The sequence below is a fragment of the Lutra lutra genome, chromosome 7 (assembly GCF_902655055.1).
Source record: "Lutra lutra chromosome 7, mLutLut1.2, whole genome shotgun sequence".
NCBI classification, from domain to species: domain Eukaryota; kingdom Metazoa; phylum Chordata; class Mammalia; order Carnivora; family Mustelidae; genus Lutra; species Lutra lutra.
Window position 1 is genome coordinate 138,070,738 of NC_062284.1, and position 23,771 is coordinate 138,094,508.

Genomic DNA, 23,771 nt, shown 5'->3' on the forward strand with positions numbered 1-23,771 from the left:
CGGCCATCCCTGGGAGAATGGCGTCAGCAAGACCGAGGAGCAGGCCCTGCGGACGACACAGCTGGGAGGGGACAGGTGTCTGCACACGTTACCGCGTGCAGCATGCCGTCGGAAATGGAACAGCTCAGATCAACGCCAGCATCCCTGTGCCTACGACGAGACGGCATCGTGGATGGCAGGAGAGGATGAAGATGGCCATCATAGTCAAAGTCAGACAGCACGGGGGAGGGACGGGGGGTCGGGAAGAAAGAGCTCGGCGCTCCTGAGCTGCAACACCTCATAGGCAGAACCAGACAAGCGGCAGCGGGGAGAGCCCTGAGAGAGGAACAAAGTGGGGGTGTGCGTGTCTGGAGCCTGTATGCGGACCAGCCAGGGGCTCAGGCCTGGTCAGGACGCAGAAGGTGTCCGGGGCGTGAGCACGCGGAGAAGGCCGTACTCCAAGACCAGGCTCAGGGAACAGCAGTGACTCCTACAGGACATAAGGAGTCAAGGCTTTGCCGGCAGATGAAACTTCTGTAATGTACACGAATTTCTTTCTTACGTCATAGAGGGCACTGCTGCTTCCTACTCAACCTCGGTCTCTGACCTTCCCTTCCTGCAACCAGCTGGTGGGAATCTCATTCGCTCTGACAGCTTGGATGAGCACTCTTACAAAGACTGTTCCCCCAAACCGGACCTCGGTCCCAAATTCCAAGTTATCCGAACATCTCACTGAATATCCCACTTCATGTTCCATGAGGTCTGAAAACCCCACACCTGACCCTTATTCGCACATTTGTGCCTCTGTCACCACGAGCGCCGCCGTCACCCCCATTTCCCCAGCTTACACACGGCCACCCCGGCAGGTCTCTCTGCCCCTAATCACACCGACAGGCAGTGAGAAGGATGGCGAAGGGTACCAGCTCTCGCCTCCATCACCTCCCCGACGCTCTGGTTAGGCAGGCAACCTTATACCAACTAATTAAACTCTCTAAACTAATAAACTTCCCCCTCTGCAAAATGGGGACACATTATCTACCCCTCGGGGGTTCGCTGAGAAGCAAGGGCTGTAAATGCTGAGGCTAGTGTCTGGCGTCGCAGAGGGACTTCAGAGGTGGGGGAGACTGACGTGGGACGTAGGGGAGAATGACGGTGTAGAGCGAGGTCTCTAAAGCCAGACCGTCTGGGCTGGTAGTGCCAGGTGACCTCGGGCAAGTTGACGTCTCCTGTGCCAGTCCCCTCATCTGTGAGCCAGGACTACTGTAAGTATAGCAATTCTAAGTAAGATTACAAACTAAATGAGAGCATACAGAACTAAAGTAGGCGATTAATGTACGTGAGGTGGTGAGAGTGCTGTCTGCCTAAAGGAAGCACTTAGCTGAGCTACAACTCCTCTTCCACCAAACTCCTACTCACCTCGGCCCTCTCCTCTCTGCCACAGTCCTGGACTATCCCATTTTCCACTGGCTTAGACGTCTTCGAAGGCCCAACGGATTGCTCAGCTCGGTTTGGTTTTGCTTTTCCACTCAGGCTGCACGCTGCTCCCAGAGCCCTCCTCTACAGCTACCAGCTCGTGGAAATGAAGAGTCCCTCAGGGGGTGCCTGGCTGGCTCAGGTTGTGATCTCAGGGTCGTGAGATCGAGCCCTGCGCTGGGCTTAGCACGCTTAGCACCGGGCAGGGAGCCTGCTGGGCACTCTCTCCCACCCTCCCCCACCTCCCTCCCTCCCTCTCTCTCATAAAAGAAAGAAGTCCCTGCTGCAATATTCAACATGAGTGCAAACTCCTTTGCCCGGCACTAAGATCGTCCCCAGCACAGCACCGCCTGGCGGCCTTCTTAGTCTCGTCTCAGGCACTTCCAGTCTACTCCCTGAGGGCTGACATGCTCGGCCGGTCCTTCACTGTGCTCACACACCACGAGCGCACCTCTTCCATTCACGCCTTCTGATCACAAGTGACAGTCCTTCCTTCTGGGACTTTAGGACTATTAAGCAGCTTTAGAAGCTATTTGTCAAGCAGGTACACGGGAACCTGTGCCACCTCTCTCTGCATTGGGTGAGCATTCTAACTTTGTGGCGCGTCCTCCTTAAACCTGAACCCGCGCTGGTTTCGGAACACACCCTTCCTCCGGGCTCTCCGGCGGCACGGCCTTGACCGCGTAGAGTCACCGAGCTAGGGGAGGGCGACTCTTTCCCTTCCTCATGCTCCAAAACCTTGAAGATGGGCTCCTCTACACAGGACCCGTGTTTTATCCACACCTGTATGCCCCGTGAGCCGAGACGGCACTGTCCCGAGTAAATGGTGAACTGGATGAAATTAAACACGAGCTGCCCGAGTGACCGTGCCACGCATCTCCTTACGCCCCGCTCAGGATCCAGGCAGCACACACATTCTCCCAAACCGTCCTGGTGAAACTGGATTCCTACCATAAATAAGCCACACACAGATCAGCTAATGCCCACCCAAAACCCAAGTGCTGCAGCGGTGAAAACCAGATCGCAGTCAAGCCCTGGGCGGGTGCACCAAAAGCCCTGCACAATCCCCCATCCTCCAGAACCACCCAACACCCGAAGCCACTCGTAGGCAGCTGACCAGGTGCTCAAACTGTCCCAGATAAAAACAGCCTCTTACCTTTTTGCTTCTCATGTATGAAAGGCGGCCCTCATGAGCATCAGGGTAAGTGCAAAAGAGATACGTGGTGATGGCGTGCTTTAAAAAGGAGTCACCGAGCATTTCAAGCCGCTCCAAGTTAAATCCATCACTAGCATTGGAAAGGGTCAAAGCCTGCAGAATAAGTCCAGGATTGGGGCCAAGAGTCCTCGAGGAGTACCCAGGACACGGGCTCTGCTCAGAGCCCATCCTGTCCTTGAGCGCTCGAACAGCTTCGGTAGTACCAGGCGTCGCGGCCGTCGTGGGACTTCCATCTGAGGTAGATTTGTGAGCATTTCCATCAAGGTATTTATTACTCAGTAGAGTACATTCATCGCTGGGCTTGGGCTGGTTCTCGTAATTGTATAAATTCTGAATGGGATATGAGGTAGTTGGTTGTACAGGTATTTCCTGCTTGTAGTAAATCAGCTGATTTCCTTGGCAAAAGTCTCTGTTAGCTAAATCATAACTGCCGTTGGCAAGATTTTTATTGTAAGAAAGACCATTAATTGCTGTAAGATCTGTTGAAACTTCAATTTGGAGCTTACCAGGTGACTCACTGAATACCGTCCTGCAGTTCACAGACATTTGGTCATGATTTTCTAGAGAGGAGGTTCTATTAGCACCTTGACGTGCAGCATTTTCAGGGACTACAATTGTGCTGTGCTTACAGTAATTATCACTTTCAGCTGAAGAGGAGTTAGCAATTGAGATGAAAGATTTGCTGTCAATAGATTTTTTCCACCCGAAGTCTAGGTTAGGGTATCTGCAAAGACATTTTTACGACTCCGTCAGATCCTTCAGAAGGGCTAGGCTTAGAGCGAGAACAATGTGAAGATGACAAATATATCAAGTAAAGATCGCTAGAAATCAGCTCCACTTCAAAAGAGAACCAAGTCTCCAAGGCAGACACCAGAAGTCCCGGACTTCTGCGGTGCCCATCAGGGAGGGGGACGGGGCTCGCTGGGCTGCTTCCATCCGCTGCCCTTCGGCAAGCGCGGTGCGGTGCAGTGCTCGGGCTCGGGCCTGGAGCCCCTGTGAGGGCTGGAATCCCAGGCCCTCCAGCTAACCAGATGCTCATTTCCAGAACGCCTCTCTGTGCCCTGGCTTCCTGCACTTGGAAGAGGGGCTAACAACCCCTACCTCCTAGGTTGTCCTAAGTGATTAAGTGACCTCGTAAAGGCTCCGGCATTTAAACCAGCGTAGGACACTGTACTAAGTATTCGACAAACGCAGTTGTGACTTGTACTAGTCTATTTTCACGTTCCTTAATCCCTAGAACCATCTTGGTCTTGACTACTGGATAACCCGAATTAATCAGAGTGGGTAAGCCAGGACTTTCCTGATGATGCAGCCACTTTCCTAGCGGGAAGAAAGTGAAAAAGACAAAGAACATATTGAGGCAAGTGCTATTTAATATATGTTTATAAAAGAGGAAGCAGCCCTAAAAGATCAGTGTGGTTACAAAGAACTGCTTCCGTTTTCACTCTGACTGGCACGCCTGGAGGAGGAGGGACGCCCTCCCCTTCTGCGACTTTACACGGACACAGGAGTCAAAGGATGCGTTTATTGCACGTATGAGACATCCATGCTTTTCTTCTTAACCTTTTAAGAATTATTTTATATAAAATTAAAACTTGAACTGAATTCAGTTCTTTGGCAAAGAGGATTTCATGACCCACGTTCTTGCCGGCTGCCGACACAGGCGTACCTAAAATCCACAGGAAGTGATCGGACTCCCACGCCAGCATCGCTGGCCGTCTGGGCTCTAAGCTCCTCTGCGGTCAAAAGGCAGTGAAGGCGATAGAGTATACTAGGGAGACAGACTGCTTTTCTCCACAGTGACGCTGGAATCGGATGGATAGCACAGAGCTCTGGAACCAGTATCTTTGAATAAGGAAAAATGTGGGTAAACATAAAGCAAACACACAAAAGAATAAAAGATTAAACTTAAGGCCATTTTCACTAACAGATAAAGACAAAAATCATAAACACTAGTAAAAATTTAACTTTTAAAAATAATCCTTTAAGACCAAATGGGATTTATCCTAGGATTTACAAGGACGAAATGGATCAATGAACCAAGTATAAAAGCAAACCTCTCACACTTCTACCAGAAAGACATTCAAATACAAGTTAACACATAGTATTACCTAAAACATAACAAAACGTAAGGGCTGGGAAACTTCCAAAAAATTCATATGTCACTCAGTTCACTTGATAATATAAAAGCCAAACTTATCCTTCAACATATTAAATTATCGAGTAACAATGAGCACATTACCTGTTTATTCTGCAGACTTTCCCACTTGGCTTTTCTCTTTTCAGCACTGCTCAGAGGAAGAGCTTTCCCCTTCTGATTCAAATGGCGTGGTGTCAAAAGATTAAGTCTGTAAGAATTTAAAAATATTTTATCAAACAAAAATAAAAGGGGTGCCTGGGTGGCTGAGTCGATTAAGCGTCTGCCTTCGGCTCAGGTCATGATCCCAGGGCCCTGGGATGGAGCCTCGTATCGGGCTCCCTGCTTCACAGTGGTTCCGCCCCTTCAGTGTGCGGACTCTGGACCCCACCCTGGGCAGTCTTGCATGTGAAGGGTCAGTCTCCTGATTTGAGAGAGTCTGCAGGTGGGGCTGTGGGGACAGCGAACCTGTACATCTGTCTACCGACCTCTGCAAATAATGCCTCGCACGAGATCTCAGATGTCCTTTCTGAAACCCCCTACCTTGAAGATGTGTGGTCCACATCCAGCAGTGGCTGGTTGAGATTGGTCAGGTCAAGGTTGTACTTTGTTTTATAATATTCTGCGAAAGTTTCATACTCGGGGGAAGGAAATTTACTCAGTGGGGTAAGATCAGTGTACACATCAGCTACATAAAATCGATGAGGCTGATCGAAATTACGGTATCTACAAAAGAAAAACAATACACTTAGAGACAACTATTCTCAACAAATGTTTTTCTTATGAAAATGCAAATTATGAGTAAATTCAAAGGCTAAAAATAAATAACTGAAAATTTCAATTCTAAACATTTCAAGTGGGTGTAAGACATTTATAGTAAGTGAATACGGATTCTCTACTATTAACCACGTTCTAAATATCTGTGCTTCGCTAACACATTAATGCTAAACAGCACCTTTAAATCTCTATTCATTTCACCACTATGCACAGGGTAGAAAACTGTCAACGCCCCACCAACTGAGCAGGCACCCTGCATTACTAATATGCTACACGTGAAAGGCACCAGCCGCGCACACACACTGAGACCCCACTTCCGGTGTTCATAGTTTGATGATAGCTAACATTTAAAATACAGCTTTAACACAGAAGAAAAAACATCAAAGAAAGACTAAATTACAGCCAGCACTCTAATTATGAAAAGTTCCTGTATTTAAATTTATTGCTCAAAAAGTCTATTCCCTTAATTTTTACGAAATAAGAAAAAAACTATTCTGACTTACTACTTCATTGCACTTAATACCATCCATTATTCTTTATAAAAAGTTTAGGAAGCTATTATTTACAATGAAATCGTTTAAGACTTTGGGGATTAAGAGGATGAAGATTTTTAAAAAGTCTTTCGACATCACTTAGATGGTCTGAACTTTCCCAAGGTAAAACCCTTCCCTCCGCCAACGGTGCTCCTTCCAGGTGTTGTTTCGTACAAAAGGAGGTCAACCAGGGAGGACAGGCCCACCAGGAAGAGACACCTAAACTTCCTACTAGTGACCTCAATGCTAGAGCCCAGTGATGTTTCCACGCGAGCAAGGCAATCTCCTGAAATGAAATACCACCACCCCTTTGCTTTCCTCTTAAACACCCACCTTGGAATGATAACTGCATCCTGGTAATCTTCTAATTTAAAAACAAAGGGTGTTTCTTTTGAATACTTTGTACTGGGAATGCCTATGCGAGCTTCAGACTTCTCAATATCTTCCATGAATTTAAAGTCAATGTCCAAAGTGCTGGAGTCATTCACTTAGGGAAGGAAAAGACTAGCTTGTTAAAATGTACTACAGAGAAGATTCTTACTTACGCCCTCTATTCATGGATGTGCCTAAGGCAGAGCTGTCTCTTTTAAGAGAGTTCTCTGGCATCTGACAATGAACTAATGGTAAGCAGACTCCCCTTTCTGAGCTAGTCTCAGCGAACACTTCAGAATCCGAGCCCGGCTTACCAACATTAAGAGGTAGAACACAGTATGCCGAATCAGCGTCTATGGGTTTAAATTCTAGTGCAGGTTTTTCAAGCCGAAGAATATGTGAGAATATATACTGGTGAAGTCTTGTAATCAACTCAAGCATTTGTAGAGACAACGTGAAGCCAGACTTCTTCAGCTCAATGGATATGGTCACCTCTCCAGAGCGCGTGTACACAGGAAAGTGCGGGATCTTAGCAAAAACAAAACAGAGCATCCCCAAAAGTTAACAGGTATTTTATCCCGTTATAAATATTTAACCTCAAAGGAGGAATGACACTTTCAATCTAGGAAACAGAAGGGACACCTTGACTTTAAAATACTAAGCATTCTGAGGTAACAAAAGGTAGTTACTCATAAATAGCTGTTCCCTTCTTCTAAAACAGAACAAAATCAAAAAGGTATTTTTATGGGAGTCATAAGGAGCTGACTACCTGAGGTATGGGTTTGGCTGTCAGTATTCCAAAGCATCTGGTGGTATCTTCAGGGGGATAGAGCTTCCGCCTTCTGAAGTTGAGTTCATCGGGCAAGGGCGTCGTCAGAACCATTCCTATCACATACAGGTAACAGGGCTGATCGGGTTTGGGATAGCTATCCCTCAGACATTCTGGAATCTAGAATCGGAAAGAAAACCTAAGCATCAAGATCACGTGTAACAGCCTCTTTTCCAGATAATGGCAAGAAAACAAATTTCTTCCTAGCTTCATTAAAAGCTGATGAGAAAAAGGTAAGAAAATACACAGGGAGGGAGCCCTTCTCACCTCAGGCCGCAAGGTGGCCAGGGGTCACGTACCTCATTATGCACTGTTGACTAGATATCGAATACCAAATTATATACAGTATTCATTTGAATTATTTCTTTTGATTAGAGAATTCTTTTTCTTTCTTGGGATTTTTAGGCTCTTAACACTGTAGAGTATCAGAAACAAATGCAAAATTTAAAAGTCCTACATGATTATACAAAGATAACCTTGATTAACTTCTGATATACTGAGCGTCCTCCCAACTTTTTCCTATGTGTAAATGCAGATAAACAGATACACTAGTGTTTTTCTGTTACCTATGGAATGGCACAATAAAGACTGTCATGACCTGACCTTTCTCTCCAGTGACTACAAAGAGAATATCTTCCCTATCTATATCATTTTTAATGGCTATCTAATTATAGGAGTAAACTATAATTTAATGAATCTTAGATTGTTTCTTAACTTTTAATATTCGTACAACCCCACGCAAGGGAGTCGTGCGGTTTCTGAGGCTCAGGGACGTTAAGGGTGGCATGTGTAGTTAGAAGGCACAGAAACACCGCCGAGGAAACGGTTACAGTGACAGAATATCAGAGAATCCAGACTGTATTTGTAATTAAAACACTTTATTATTAATGATGATGTGCACCACATGAAACAAGTCCAGTGGTCTTTGGAGTAAATGTTAGAGTAGGAAGGCTGGGAAACAAGCATTTCAGGGAACAGGTCACATTCTTCATTTTTAAAAGAATGACGTGATTCTGAATCTTGAAAATGCTCAAGTGAAAACTTTTTAAGAAGTAGCAACCCAACGCAATTGCAAAAATAAAACAAAAGAACCACACTTTTAGGCTAAGATTTTTGCTTTTGTTTGCAATTCTTATGGGGAAGAAATACTAGCAGATATTTTTAAAATAAGTCCTTCAATCCAGCATGGCTCTAACTAGAAGTCCGACTCTGGGAAGTCACAGTGTATGAACCCCACCAGGAAGCCACAGATGGAGGCAGACGCAGCATGCTGGCAGGCCACAGCCTAGCTCCTGACAAACCCTCGCTGTCACCACGCTCATCCTAGCCGGGCTCCCCACACGTGGAGCGGGCACCCTTTCACGTGCCTATTTTATCCTGCAAATCCCCTTCTTTCTCAGCCCCAAATATAAGTAAAGCAAAAATCTTACCACTAAAGTGAATGAAACACAAAATATCTCTAAAAGAAACAGACTCATTCTGGATAGAATCTGACAAATGAGTCCATACTCCTTTTGAGAAGAAAAACGAAAGCAATGTCCTAAGTGGGCCTGTGGCCACAGTGCAGGTGGGAAGGAGGGGCTGACTGATCTGAGAGAAGCTGTCAGGAGAGGACGTGAGCAGAGATCCCAAGTGGTCCAAATTACAAGGTCAGGGAAGGCAAGCAGAGGAATGTCGATTTGATGGGGCAGGAAATAAAAAGTCAGAAAGGCTAGATTTGTATTCGGTTCTAACCAATACTAACTGCTTTAGGGTAGCACTGTCTTCGTTTTGTGGAACCTGGTCTTCCTGGAACACTGGTCTCTTCTTCATCATGTAAATCAAGCTCTTCCTCATATTTAACAGTTTCTTTCCCAACTGGCATCAAATGGTCATCCAGTTCCCCTAAGAAATGTAAAGACAATGAACATGAACAATCCAGATGTTGCCTCTCTACGAAAGAATCCAGAGCAGTAGTATTAGAAAGCAACTAGAAAGGTAACGAAACCTAAAGCATCTGTACTTTTCGTGACACAAATTGATCGGACGTGACGTGTCAGACGGTCTACTTAGGCGTTCATATATTCAGCGAGCAAGGCCTCGAGTTCTAAGAGGCAAACATCGCATCTACACACAGCACAGCACAGGGAGCGGAGTGTAGGGTACAGGGCCAGCACTCTGTGCCAACGGAGGCGGGGCGGGGTGGGGGGAGCTGCACATCTGGTGAGCAGAGCAGCCCATGGAGACTCGTGCAATCACTGAGCGGGACACCTGGAGCCAATGTACATTGTGTGTCAACACTAGTTCAATAATACTGAAACAAAAATAGCACATAGCCACTGTTTCATAAAGTCTATGGAAAATGAGGCTTCCCATTTAAAAAAAAAAAAAAGAGGAATCTGCAAACTAATTTGAGAGACTGACCCATTGAAACACAAGTGTCCATGATTCAGCAGTGACAAGAAGACTTCTCTGTATTGACAAGGGGTCAGGAAGGGGAGCAAATACAGCGCAGCCATCTGCAGCGAGCTATGGCCATCAGGAAGCTGGCCCATCAGAGGACCTTCAGGTGACATCAGATATCCACCCATCTTCACCACCGCCCAGTGAGAGCGACAAGGTCAGAACGCTACAAAATCCTCAGAGAACGATCAAGTCCTTGGCATGCTTTTGTCTGACAATGTTTTCAACTTTATTCTTATGTGTGTGTGCTTTTCAAACGCTCTTACCAATTTTGTGCAGTTTTTCACAGCAGATGAGAGCTACAACTCTTTCGGCCAATCGGATACAGCTCATTGGTGGACCCTGAAAGTAACAAACAACATTTCCACTGTACATGCATGTAGCCATCTATCATTAACACATAAAACTTCTATGAAACCAGAATCTTTAAAGCCAAACTTTTTATGAGAGCAAAGTGGTTTATTTTGAAAAATGCCAGCAAGTTTGTCAAAATCCTAATCTCCAGAGTTGAAACAGCCATTTTTAAAAGTCCTGCCCAGTAAAACCTAGATAAGTCATAACGAAGATTTGACGATTTTAATGTATTTACATTTCAGTAAGATTTTAATGTAGCTTATTTTCACTAACCTACAAATAAGAAAAAAACAAAAAAACAAAGATATATCAAAACATGGCTGTACCATACACGTTAACAGCACTGACAAATTTTCATGTGCGACAGAAATTAGTCACCTCGGGATATCTGGAAATCAGTACTGGGACCAAGGATGGCAGTCACGCAAAGGCAGATTTTTGAGTGAACAACAAAACGGCTAGAGAAGCCCAAATATATCTAATACATTCTGTCCCTCAAGTGTCTAAGCCACAGCTGAATGTTGGTATTGGTAAGATCCTAGAGGGGACTTCTGGTTATCTACTCAGACAGTCTACTGAAGGTCTGGACATGTCGCTGACCACAAGAGACTTACAAACCTATGCTTAAGAACAGATTTAAGGCTAAATTTCCCTGTAACTTGCGCTGGCGTAGAGAAGCTGAAAAACAATCCATTAATGACATACTTGAAAAGCACAATCATTTCTTTATCTAAACTTACAACAATGGAGGCTCGGAGAGGTGAGTTAATTGGCAGATAAAGAGTTGAATAAAATGTACCATCAGGCAACTCTCGGGTTCTACATTTAGGAGCTAGATGAGTGAACGGGTCACTTGGTAATCTAGCACAGTATCTGTGAAGAAAAAGAAATGCTGATGCTAAATCTACACCTGGGAAACGGAGGAAAAACTCTGTATCGACATTCACAGCCTCAAGTTTGATTTCGCACGTCCCTCTTCCCCGCTACCGGATTGGCATTTATACGTGAAGCTTGGGCTCCACCGCTCTGAACGTGGAATAAGATGGAACAGTGCTGTCCAACAGAATCCTCGGCAGTGGTGTTCTGTGTCTACACTGTCCAACGGGCCAGCCACTGAGCACCTGACATGTGGTGAGGCAGCTAGGAAACTAATTTTTAAATTGTATTTAATTTTAATTAAAATTACAACTTGAATTTCAATAGATATATGTCCAATGAAACCAGAGAGTACAGAAAATACTGTTCAGAATCCACTGAAAGAGAACAGGCTGCTAGTCTTTGTTCCTTAATATCGGATACGCACCACAAACTCTCAGGGCCTGTGCAAGGAAGGCGTCAGAAGAGGCTGGAAGGACAGCCCAGTATTGACACAACGGAAGGCAGCAGAGCAAGAAGACCACCCTCGCTGCCCACCACTCCCCCACAGCAGCAGCAGGCGAGTGTTACAGGGCAGGGAGCTAGTTAGCTCCAAGGGTGCTGAGACTGAGCAAGGAAGGTGCTGGGACAGGAAGGTAATCGATGGGGGCAGGACATGTACACGGAAGGCACTGGAATGAGCAGCCGCCCTGTAAGGTCACAGCCTGTGCAGTAAGGGCACCCAAACACAGTAGCAGCCCTGCAGAGTAGGACACTGGCTGGATTCGGGGAGATTTGACATAAAAGTAACAATTCTGAGGACAATGGGAGTCCAATCCCTTACTACGGAAGAAGTCAGAAATAAAGATGCAAGAGAGGAAAGCTAGAGTGAACCCTGTGGTGTGACAGGGAAAGTGAAGGGAACAACACATAGGTAGTCAGACAGAGAATAACTGCGCACATGAATACACGCGCATGCACACACACACACACACACACACTCACACAAATGTCGCTTCTAGCTCGAAGGAGCCGGGCAGCAGCAACGCTCCAGGGGCAATAAGCATGCCCAGCGCTGAGCGCCCAGATTCTGGTCTCTAAACACCAGTCGGCTGCCACTGAAAGAAACCAGAACCTTTTGGAGAAATAGCCAGTATTGAGGTGGGCAGGGAAAATAGAAGCTGAGGCTAAGAATCTAACTTAGCACACCATAAAATAGGGAAGTAATAAAGAACAATGGTGACGTAAAAAGACTCGTTTGAAGGGACTCCCACTGGCCAAATGTGAGATCATTTTAACATCAAAATAAATAATAAAAGACAGTCGCCAAACTATAACCCAGTGAATAAAACAGAACTCCTTCAGCTCCTATTAGATTAAAAAAACAAAGGGAATAACTAAGTGGAGAAAAGAGAAAGCTGTTCGTTTCAGCAGAATGCCAACGAACAAAGAATAACAGAATTAGAAGATCACCGTTTTGCAGACGCCACAGCAATAATCAACTCAGGTGAGAAATATCAATGGATACTTAAGCTAATGGGTGAAACTTGGAAGAGGAATAAATTTTATACTGTCTCAAACTATCTCCCCAAGAAATATGCCCTGGTTATGAATGGAGCAAAGGCAACTTTACAGCGGAGAAAGCTGGCAGGCCTTTCCTAAGTGATCAGAGCCACCCCCACGAGTAAGAGCTCCAAGTGACATCGAGTGCACCTGGGAGGACGGGATGAGAAGAACAAAGCATCACTTTTGTGACGTGCGGGCCCCAGGGCACACCCTGGGGCTAATTATCAGAAAATATCAGATAAAGCCAAACCAAGAGACAGACTACAAAATGACTGGCCTATAATCTTTAAAAGATGCAAGGTCATTCAGGTCAGGGAAAGACAAGAATGGTTCCAGGTTGAAGGAGACTAGAGAGATGAGAAAAACTCATACAGCCCTTGATCCTGGCTTGGATCCTTCCACCACAAAAAGGCATTCCCATGAAACTTCAGGTTCAGGGGTAAATGGGAGCTCCCGGCAGTATTCCTGCAGCACTTTAAAGCTTGCAATTGTTTCAAAGTAAAAAGTTAAATAGAAAATCTCATGTCAGTTGCTCCTTTATTTTGCCTCCACACAATACTTATCCTGATACATAATCTAGGTATGTATCTGCTTTTCTCAGTTCTTGGAAATGTTTATTACCAATTCAGGACAAAATAAATTAGAACATAATTAAAAATACGAGTTAATTTATCATAATCTTATATCCTAGCCAATGGAAAATTCAACATCCCTTAACACTCATGGCACAAAACAACAGATTTCAGAACAAAAAAATTAGCAAGCACTAGAAAATTAAGTAAAATCTAATCGAAATTAAGCATGCCTTCGTTAAGTCAGCCTTGTCCACTAAAACTAAACATTTATCACTGCACAATACTGTTTTTGCCTTCTGATCAAAAAGTAGAATGAATGGAAAAAAGCAACTTCTTTTCTTTCTCTCAACAAAATAGTACTAGTCATAAACAGAAAGACTGGTGAATATTCGCAAAAGGTAAACACTGTAATACTCACAGGTTTAGACTTAAATCCTGCAATACTCCTAGGTTTTCCATGCAAATGGTTTCATATCCTACCTATTGATGTGTCCAATAGCCGTGTTGATTGTGACTCGTGGACCACCATCATCAGGCCTCAACACGTATGGTGGGAACACATCATCATCATCTACAACAGGTTCAATGTCAGTCTCTCCAGTGTCAACTGACTTGGAACACTTGTTTCTCAAGATCTGAATATCGTAGAAACAGATATTACGATGAGAATGAGTATTCCCTTTGCCGTATGTCAGGAGTCTGCCTCTGTACCTACAGAAAAAGCTTCCCTGACACAACAGCTCTCTCTCCTAAAAACACTTCAATACTCAAAAGTCACCCGATGCAGAAACTCCCTCCCTAAGTAGTCCCCCCAGGTTCAATCACGTGAAGACACTTGCTATATGCGCACACGGTCTGCACAGTATTGTACCTACATGCACACCTGTGTGCACACACATACACACAGATGGGGGCTGTGTCATCATGCTCCAGTCACTCCACAACTCCATCACTCGACTGACTACACCGTCCACACTAACGGGACACTCTCAGGCCTCTTCCCCCATAATCCATCGACCATCTTCACTGTGAGCTTTGAAACACTTTCTGGAATTACTTGACTTTCTCATAATGTACACACTACACACCCCTACTGAGACTACTCTCTGTAGATAAAGCTGTTTTTATCTATTTCCTGGCACATAAAAAATAACTCAGAGATATTCTATTGACTTTTGGATCTTACCTTTTCAATAGCTTTGTATGTTTTCAGGTCTTCTTCAAAACTTTTTATTTTGTCTGTATCCGCTAACATTATATAATTAGAGATCGGTGCCCTTGCTCTTCCTTTAGATTGAACATAGGATCGATACTCTGTGGGCAAATCAAATCGAACCACCAAGTTGCACTTTGGTATATCAACACCCTCTTCCACAATACTTGTTGCAATGAGGAGGTTGGTCTCATGTGCTCGAAATTTCCTAAGGACCTGAAAAAAGTCCACCAAGAAAAGCAATTCTAAGAAATTTCCAAAGCAACGCTATAGTAGAAATAAGTGACAACTGTTATTTTTTTTTTAAGATTTTATTTATTTACCTGTCAGAAATAGAGAGCATGAACAGGGACAGCGGCAAGCAGAGGAAGAAGCAGACTTCCCGCTGAGCAGGGAGCCTGATGGCGGACTTGATCCCAGGCCCCTGGAATCATGACCTGAGCTGAAGGCAGACGCCTAACCGCCTGAGCCACCCAGGCGCCCCACGGCTGTCATTTCTGACACATACTCTGGGTACACTAAATCTTTTGGTCCAGGCTAAGGAAGATGACGACACCACACAAAACTCAAGATGCATGAACACATGGGCAAAGAGACTCTTCTCTGATTTAATGACAGTTTTCAACTGAATAGGACTTGAAAAATCAAAGTGACTTTCTACCATACAGAAGTACATACAAATCACAGAAAGCCTTCAGGTTGAAGAGGTTGGCTTGTTCAAGGGCCACAGGAGATCTAACCAACAAAGTGACCAAATGAATCCACTTCTGGAGTCCTGTTGACACTCAGACCCTCTGTGGTAGTGTCTTATGTCTGTGAGACTGTGCCAAGAGCTTCTGACCGCCAAAGAGGTCAGAACCCTTTCACTAAAATCCCTAAAATGCTTGTAACTTCAAAATTACAAGTAAGGCATTACCTATTTTCTGGCATCTTGGGACATTTTTCAACTTAAAGAATCAGAACTACTGATTAAAAAAGTAAAGTGGACATTTTTTTCATATTAAATCTAAAATAACATCATTTCTCAATCCAGGATAAGTAAAGTAAGTTGGCTTCTAAAACAGATCTATCACACTGGTGGGCTATTGGACTCCCCAAACTTGGAATATTATCAAAAAGCTAGGACACACAAAATGAGCTTCAATGTGAATTATTCTACCTCTAAGTTAAATAACAAACTTCAAATAAGTTTTTGTTTGCCAGCCAAAACACTGTATTAGGTTTCACATCTTTACTATGCTGTCTCCTATATTAAAATCTTAAAAATGCATGAAAAAAAAAAATAAGCCAGAATCTTTAACGTATTCAACCAAGGCAGGACTTTAAATAGAAAACAAAACACTTTCTAGGGGAAAAAAACATTGTTTTGTTGCTCACTCACATGGAGTCGACCGGAGTTATGGTTACACGTGCTTTGCTTTTCTGTGAAATGCCAACAGTCCAATAAAGGAGAATGTAATGGCTGATGGCAATTAAGAGAAAACTGATTTACCAGACCGCTCTTCTAATTCTGAACATGTGAATCATTACACAGCTACCTCATAGGAGACAGCCAGTCTATCTATAAGAAATATTCTGTATTACAAAAAAATACCAAGCAACCATGAAGAAAGGGAGTTCCAATGAGCAGAGTTTATATATACTCTGAAAACTGTTATTGTACAATTATTTCAACTTAAGTTACCTCTTCCTGTTTTCTGAACTCGGCTTCCATCTGTTTGTTACGAGGCTGATTCTTTCCGATGCCATGTCCAGTTATAAAATTGCTGCTGATGTAAGCCAGCTCTGGATCTTGTTTGCCAGCTTCCTTTATCAATCTAAGAAAATTATATACATTTGGAAGTTAAGCATTGCTGAGGGAAAAAAATTTAAACTTGTGTTTGTAAGGTCTCCCTGAAAATAGAAATACACGTATGTTTTGCCGACATACCTAACGAAACGGTCTTGGTGCTTTCTTCCAACGAGCTTAAACAGAGAGCACCGCCACTTCCCTGTGTGGGTCTGTGGACCGAACGCGCACAACCCCAGAGAGAGGGCTGATTTATACTGACCAACAAAATGGTCACAGTACTTCAGACTGTCTAATTTGGCCGTGACGACTTACTAGAAACGTGGCCCTGTAGGGGACAGAGCAAGGCAGAGAGAAACATGGACTTCTCATATACCTCGGTTTCAAGCCAGGATCTATCATGAAAAAGCCACACGCTTCTCTGCGGCTCTCTGCACGTCTCTCCACACACACGCAACTTGGGGCGGCCGTCGCCATCCTTGTCTCCATGGCCAAGTTTATACAGTGTGAGTACCAATACCCAATGCCAAGGGGCGACCCTACAGCAAGGGAAACCTCATTCCCCTGCTATATGGACGAAGAGAGCTCCTGCCGTGTGGGGAAAATAGCACCGTTATTTCTTTTAGTCTTACCCCAATGCCCTTTTTATCACTGGACGCAGAGCTCAGGGCAAGAAATGGCTGTCTATTGGGAAGCACCTCCATTCCCATCGCTTTCCTGCCCCCAGGCCGCCGACCAGAGCAATGCCAGAGTCCCCATCCCATTCCGTCATGAAAGAGAAGCTTCCCAGCTCGTCCCTCTTCCTGCCTGTTCTTCTGTATTAATCCAGAACGCGAGTAACCTAAAGCTAGCCTTCTAGCTAAGAAATGGAAAAGAGCTACAGGATGGGATCACATTACACGGGGACAGAAGGTTAACAGTTAGTGTTGCCATTACAGCTATTTTGGAAATAACCACATTCAAAAACTCAGCACACAGGATAAATGGTTCCACACCTGACATAAGTGATTCCAGATGGTTCTTCTGAAGTCATACACATAGTATAAATTCCTAATAGAAAATTGCATTTTTAAGTCAAACCGTTTTTTTTTTTTAAATACATGAAACAGACTAATATCAAAGAGTTGGAAGAAACCTTGAGTGGCCATCTAGAATATCTTCCTGCCTCCAAATCAGCCAAACACTTGCATGTCTAGATTAGTTCAGAATGTTCAGAATCAGGAACTTTAATATGTTCCAAGTTTGTTTAGTTATTAAAATAAAACATGATGTCAGTAGCAGAAAGCAATGTTACATCCAAAAAAAAAAATCACATGCCCCAAAGTCTAAATTATGAAATTATCTTAGAAATATGTACTTCCAAATGTTAGTTTTTGTAAATAAGCATCAATGTGAATGTAACAGAGGCTTAAAAAAATGCATTTCATGGCAAGCATTAGGCAAATTAATTAGTTCAATTAGGCAAAGAATGTGTTTTACTTTGCCAAAATGATCAGTCTAGCAGATTTCAATTAAGTAAGAAGCAGAAGCACTAAGAGTAAATGCACTTCCCCTTAATGAAACTCACATCAATACTGCAGAGAAGAGACAATATGCACATTAACAAACCAAATCTCTTGTAAGCAGTAATTAAATGCTATATACCCATGCTGGTGATGTTTAGAGAAAAAAATGTCTTTTTCTGATAAATTAAGGGATGTCTAACCACAGTCCTCAGACAAAGCCATAGGCTTCCAGAGAAACAACAAGGTCTACAGTGTCCTGGGGCTTACAAGTGAGTAACACAAACTGCTTATAGATTTCACAGGACCCTGAACTGATAGGACAAAGCCTTACTTGTTTCTTTTGACTTTTACACTGAGTTTATGTGAGCTACTCCACCAGCAAGCGATTTGACAAACCCAGCTGATCTCCTGTGCACAAGGCTTCTGAAACTATCAGCAGCTAAGAACCACTTTTTTTTTTATTTCTCTAATTTCAAATCCATCAGAGACCAGCATTTTTCTAAAGTTCCACGAAAATCTACGAAGAAAATGAAACCAAAAAGCATTCAAATGCAAGATTCAATCGTATTCTATTCAGGAGACAGAGCCCGCTGTCCAAAGTAAGAGTGTCTGGGTATTCACCCTCCATCTCTGTAGCTCGCGTGCTCAGCTGGCGGCAGGGCCCAGATCGCGCGGGGCGCACACGGCCTCCCCAGCCACGCCGGACACAGCAGATACGGACACGGAACTAGGAGATGTACCACGGGGAACCGGAATTTGACTAAATGTAAGTTTACACAGACAATCACAAGGGGAAACAAATTCAAAGAAACAAACACATCATTTGAAATGTCTGCCAGGTACTAAACACATTATCAACAACAGCTTTTAATAGTACCCTTACTCCTTGTACTTCCTTATCAACGTGAGAAAATCAAATGTAATTCCTCTGTGATCTCGCCAGAAAAACTATCACTGATACTTACAGTACACGGATCCCATATGCCCCGAATGTGTGCATAAAGCCTGTAAGAAAACAGCACCTACTGAATCCGGTGATAAAACAGCCATTTTGTTGTGAAGAGACAGAGACTATCACTATTTTACAAATGAAGACCCTGAGAAGTTAAAAAAAAAACTTTCACAAAATAGACATTTTACAAAGAGGGTTGACATGAAAGGAACAAGGGCTCCTTAGAGAAATGGCTGATTCTACAGCTGGGGCAACAAAAATACAAGAGCCTGGAGCATCTAGTAGGGCTAGAAAGTCAGGAAATGCTCCAAAAGAAAAAAAAAAAAATCCAGGATGAGGGCCCAAGGAACACAGAGCTAACCTCAAAGAGCACCCCCCCCCCCCGGCCAGCCCCATGGCCCAGAGTGGAACAATGTGAACAAAATAAATCACCTACTACCAGATTATAACCCAAGTGTAAAATAAGCAAATGTAAGTCAATAAATATCAATAAATGAGATCAAAGAGGCAGCTGTCCTTGCAGGAGAACTCCAATGATAACATAAATACCCCTCCCTCCAGGAATGGCGTTCAAGCCCTCCCTCCCGGGACGCGCTACACTTGGCGACCTGCTTCCAGAGAAGAAAGTGAGGAATGACACAGTAACAACGTCCCAGTGGAGAAGGCTGGCAAACACCATGTGATAACGTTTCCCACAAGCAGTGACGTCTCATGTCCAGACCATGAGGCCCCTGGACGGAATGTGACGAGAAAGGCACTTCCTCCCTGCGGTGTTCTTCCATCCTAAAACCCTGTTTTAATCCTGAGAAAAACATCAGACAAGTCGAAACGGAGAGCCGTTCTACAGAATACCTGACCAGTACGCCTCTGAACCGTGGAGGGCATCAAAGCCAAGGAAAACCGGAAAACACAGAAGACCAGAGGAGATCAAAGACACGCAACCATGAGACGCAAGAGGACACCCGGGATTAAGAGGACGACAGTAAGGGGAAAACGGATACATGCAAATACAACCGGAAGTCTGGTTAACAGGGACACACTGAAGTCAGTCTCCTGGTTGTAACGGAGGGACACACGATGTTAACAACAGGTGGAAGAAGCCCCACAAGGTAGATGGTGGAGCTCTCTGCTCTCTCTGCAACTTTTCTGTAAACAAAGTTAGGAGGCAAATAGAGGAGGACGGGTAGACAGAGGTGCTGAACCCAGGCTTTTCGCACACACACAGTGAAAAGAGCACCAGACTTGGGAGACCAAAAACCCTTTTCTGATTCTTGATATCTGTGTGATTTGGGGTGGGTCACAAACTGAGTCTTGGCTTCCGCATCTATAACAGAGTGAAAACATGTGCCTTCCTCCCTCATGGAGTGTTGTTTAAGACTTAAAAAGGTATCTGAAGATAAGTTATAAACCATAAAGCCCTACATACATAAGGCAAAAGGGAACACTATAAACATAAGACTGTACACATAGCTACATTATTTACAGAAGTAGCTATGATTTATTTTTTTAATTAGGAGAGGACAAAACTGCCCATGTATCACAATAGCTCAGATTCCCATGAAACTGTTCACTGAGGGTTTTTCCTCCTATTAAACTGATGGAAGGAAAGACTCTGGATTTCAGGAAGTTTTTCTAAGCTTATTAAAAAGCCTACTGGAACAAGACTTCTATTGTATATTTAATTAGCTGCCCATAAAGTCAACCCTCAAACTGCTCTTGATTCATCATCCAACACTAAATTCCAGCCCCATTTTATGAAAGTTGATCACAATTAATCTGATCCTCAAAGTCAACAGGAAATAACTGATTGATTTTTGATAAAGATTTTCAGGCTAATATTCGTGCCATGAAAACCGGCACATCTCTACACTTAAGAATGCATGTAGAGAAGAGGGAAAAGAAGTTAATACACCATTTCTTCTTTCTAAGCACCATAAGATGTATTTGATTCTTAAACCATTCTGTATGGGGGCAGGGAGCATGTCTATAACGAGGCTGGGAACTGTGCTGATATTAAACTTCTCTGACCCCTGAAATGCCTTTTCCCCCATTCTAAGAAATAATCCTGACGGTCAGGTTCTCCCTGGTCTGTCTCCTGGCTGTCTTCCACACGGATTTTTAGTGTTTTCTGACGCCCAGGGGCACTATGACTGCAGAAGGACCTGGAAACTAGGATGTAGGATATCAGGATTCTAGAATTGTCTCTGCCACTGCCTAGCAATTTAACTCAGTGCAAATCACTTTTCCTCCTGAGGCCCTTTCTCTTTTTTTTATAAAAATAAGTGGGCTGGATTAGATAGTCAATGAGTCCCTTTCCAACCTTAAACTTCTGATTCCAATGTAATTCACTACCTAAAGTCGTTTTACTTTGTATTCATCATAGGGATCAGGCCCAATGACTATGAAAATTACCAGACTAAAAACTGCCAGATGACTACCCCAGAGTCCAATTTCTCATTATTCCAGTAAGTTTTCAAAGCCCCCAAACAGTCAGAAGCAGTTTAGGAAAAGAAAAAAAAAAAAAAAATCCCAAATTACCACAGGAACCAAAGCTGAATTTCTCCTCAGAGATCACTCTGTGCACAACTGGCGCTTAGAGATCAACTCTGGCCAATTAATGGATCTCACAGAGAAACAGATCATTGTCTGAAGTACAAACTGAGGACCCTTTGTGGCCTTATATACCACAGCATCTGTACACATACCAGAAGAACCATGCATTCCCTGACCATGTGACACAAATCTGGAGTACAGCTCTTTGGCCAGATCTGTGTTCTGGAAAAATCAACTTCTACTGAAGAAGCAGGTGGACATGGGAATCCACAGCCTAACTTGGGAGGAACTGTCCTCTTTTGCCAATATTCTCTGAATTCTTCCCTAACCTTCGTATTTTCTTCTGATTCAGAAAATTTTAATATATAGTCTATGAACCAACCCAAAACGCAAACCCAACTGTTCTGAACTTTTCCCACTTCAGACTTGCAAAACCTGAATCAATATTGGTTAAGATAAAAAAGTTAACAACAACAACAACAAAGAAATCCACAATAATTCTTACGTAAAATGTATCCTAAGATTACCTGAAAGAGAAAGCTTGGTGTGAAATGGCTCAACGCAATGCCTAATACCCAGTCACAGATGAACCGCATATGAATTGAATCAAAATAAAAAAGCAAAACAAAACAAAAATTGCTTTCCCTTAATATAACTTCATTTTTCTACACTTACTCTCTATTTTAAATGGATTAGAATAGATTATCCACCTTTAAGGAAAAAAAAATAAATCCCAGGTCCCGTCAAATCTAGCCTTTTGGGAAAGCTCCAGTCCCACAAACGTCCTCCCTGAAGATTCCGGCACAAAGCGACGGTGAATTACAGCGGTGCCAAACGGAGGACGCTCCCCTAAGCCTTCTGCCAGGTTCAAAGCTATTATTACGGCACAGCACTTCCCGGAACCAAACACTGCCCTATGCTACTAGGCGAAAGGATATCCATTAATCTTAAGAGATTTACCTGTTTAAGACAACAGCTGTGTATCTTCTTTGCACAAAAATGATTCCGCATAAAATATTGGTAAACGGAGAAGGAAAATTTGTCTCCGGCTTTTCCTTTTCTTCGATTTCTTCATCCTCATCATCGTCCTCAGAATCACTCCAAGACACATAATTATCCTGGTTCCGATTATTGTACCACTCAACACTCTCAAACTGCTGCCGCTCGTACGGTTTGTATTTGCGTAAGATTTCAAGGAGTTTTATTACTTTAGGAGTCACAAATTTCAGGTCAAGGGAGGCAGGAGAGAAGTGCTCTTCACACAGAGCGTGTATTTTCCTCAGGAAGGTGTCTGTAAACAAGAGAAATTTCCTGTGCAGCTCCTCTTGCTCGTGCTTGATGTATTTCTGCAATTCTCTTACCATCATCCCAGCGACTTTATCTGCACACCAGGGGCCCAGAACCACCAGGACTGCACGACAGTCCGAGAGGATCTACAAAAAAAGGAAAGAGCCAAATGCTAAACAGTAATCAGGTAGCATTTTCATATGAGGTGTAACTGGGATTTAAGCTGTCTTCCGTCTGCACCTTCAAAATAAATGTTCCCCGCTAGCATAAACACTGAGGTCAATTCCTCAAGTTCAGGGGCGGGTAATAGCCAGTGGTCTTTTCAATCTCTACTTTTTCATATATATATGCATGCATACCTGTATATGTATGTATATGTACGTGTGTGTGTGTGTGTGTGTGTCCAGAACCATCCTTTTGTTTTCCCCAGAAAAAATAATAATAGAAAATAAAAGATGCAACTGTATAAGGTTAATAAAATTTAATTTCAGGTCTGTCATTAGTTACAAGTAGAAATGAGTCATTTACTTCCAGGTAAATATGCAAGGAATTATGTAGCAGAGCAATTTTATTCTAGGTATCAAAGAAGTGATCTCTTTTAGGTATCACGGTATTTTACTGTAGGTATCCTTGCACCTTACACGTGGCGTGCTACATCTTACAAGTCTAGCTCCGAGCAGCATGTAAATACACAGCCAGGCTGTAACCGAGGAACTGTCAGCTCCACAGGCAAGTAAAAGACAAACCGGGTGCATCACAGACTTCATGAGAAATCAAGGATCGAGAAGAGTCTAGGCATTGCTCCTCCAGAGCAAATCAGCAGGAAAGAAGCAGAGACTCCGACTCAAGTCTTGTTCACAAATGGCTGCAACGTCCTCGGACGGTGGGTCTCAAATTCTAGCGCATCGGGGTAACAGGAGTACTTGTCGACTCTCAGAAAGCTGCACCCCTCCACCAGGGCTCTAGCAGGTGAAGGATGGGACCCCAATCTGCTTTTCAAACAAGTTCCAGGGGGAACAGGGACACGGCTGCATTGGAGGCCACACTCTGAGGACCACTGATGTAAGGGACCACCTCCTCCCAAAGCCGGGCCACTCAGGAAGGACAGACTCCTCCCCAGGTACAGACGGCATATTCGCTCAGTCCGAGTGCTCAGCAGGGACCGATTCAGGACATGAACCCCAATCCATCCCGTAAGTCAGGGAGGTCTATATTTAATTATCTGTTAGATGACCATAAACTCAACCCAATATGCTTTGTAATGAGAAATGTTCAAAGAGATAAGAAGATAAGGCCTTAAAGTAAAACATACTTAATAGCCTCATCAGAAACATGTTTTCATTTCGATATTAAAAAGAAACAGA

The 23,771-nt window shown here is 43.7% G+C and overlaps 1 protein-coding gene across 3 annotated transcripts in view; it reads right to left on the reverse strand.

Moving 5' to 3' along the window:
- The window catches only part of DICER1 (dicer 1, ribonuclease III), a 68,740-nt gene that overhangs the window by 12,774 nt on the left and 32,195 nt on the right, over nucleotides 1–23,771 (reverse strand). For 2 of the 3 annotated variants that reach the window (XM_047736080.1, XM_047736079.1), the window contains 14 exons: nucleotides 22,081–22,553; nucleotides 16,006–16,138; nucleotides 14,295–14,537; nucleotides 13,589–13,743; nucleotides 10,853–10,985; nucleotides 10,025–10,100; nucleotides 9,061–9,200; nucleotides 7,257–7,436; nucleotides 6,802–7,015; nucleotides 6,449–6,602; nucleotides 5,349–5,531; nucleotides 4,911–5,016; nucleotides 4,338–4,513; nucleotides 2,609–3,392 (listed from right to left, as the gene is read on the reverse strand). In XM_047736080.1, the coding sequence (XP_047592036.1) occupies nucleotides 2,609–3,392; nucleotides 4,338–4,513; nucleotides 4,911–5,016; nucleotides 5,349–5,531; nucleotides 6,449–6,602; nucleotides 6,802–7,015; nucleotides 7,257–7,436; nucleotides 9,061–9,200; nucleotides 10,025–10,100; nucleotides 10,853–10,985; nucleotides 13,589–13,743; nucleotides 14,295–14,537; nucleotides 16,006–16,138; nucleotides 22,081–22,553 (3,150 nt within the window). Of the gene's footprint in view, nucleotides 1–2,608; nucleotides 3,393–4,337; nucleotides 4,514–4,910; nucleotides 5,017–5,348; nucleotides 5,532–6,448; nucleotides 6,603–6,801; nucleotides 7,016–7,256; nucleotides 7,437–9,045; nucleotides 9,201–10,024; nucleotides 10,101–10,852; nucleotides 10,986–13,588; nucleotides 13,744–14,294; nucleotides 14,538–16,005; nucleotides 16,139–22,080; nucleotides 22,554–23,771 lie in introns of those variants that run through there. The other variant, XM_047736081.1, reaches the window with a different exon arrangement.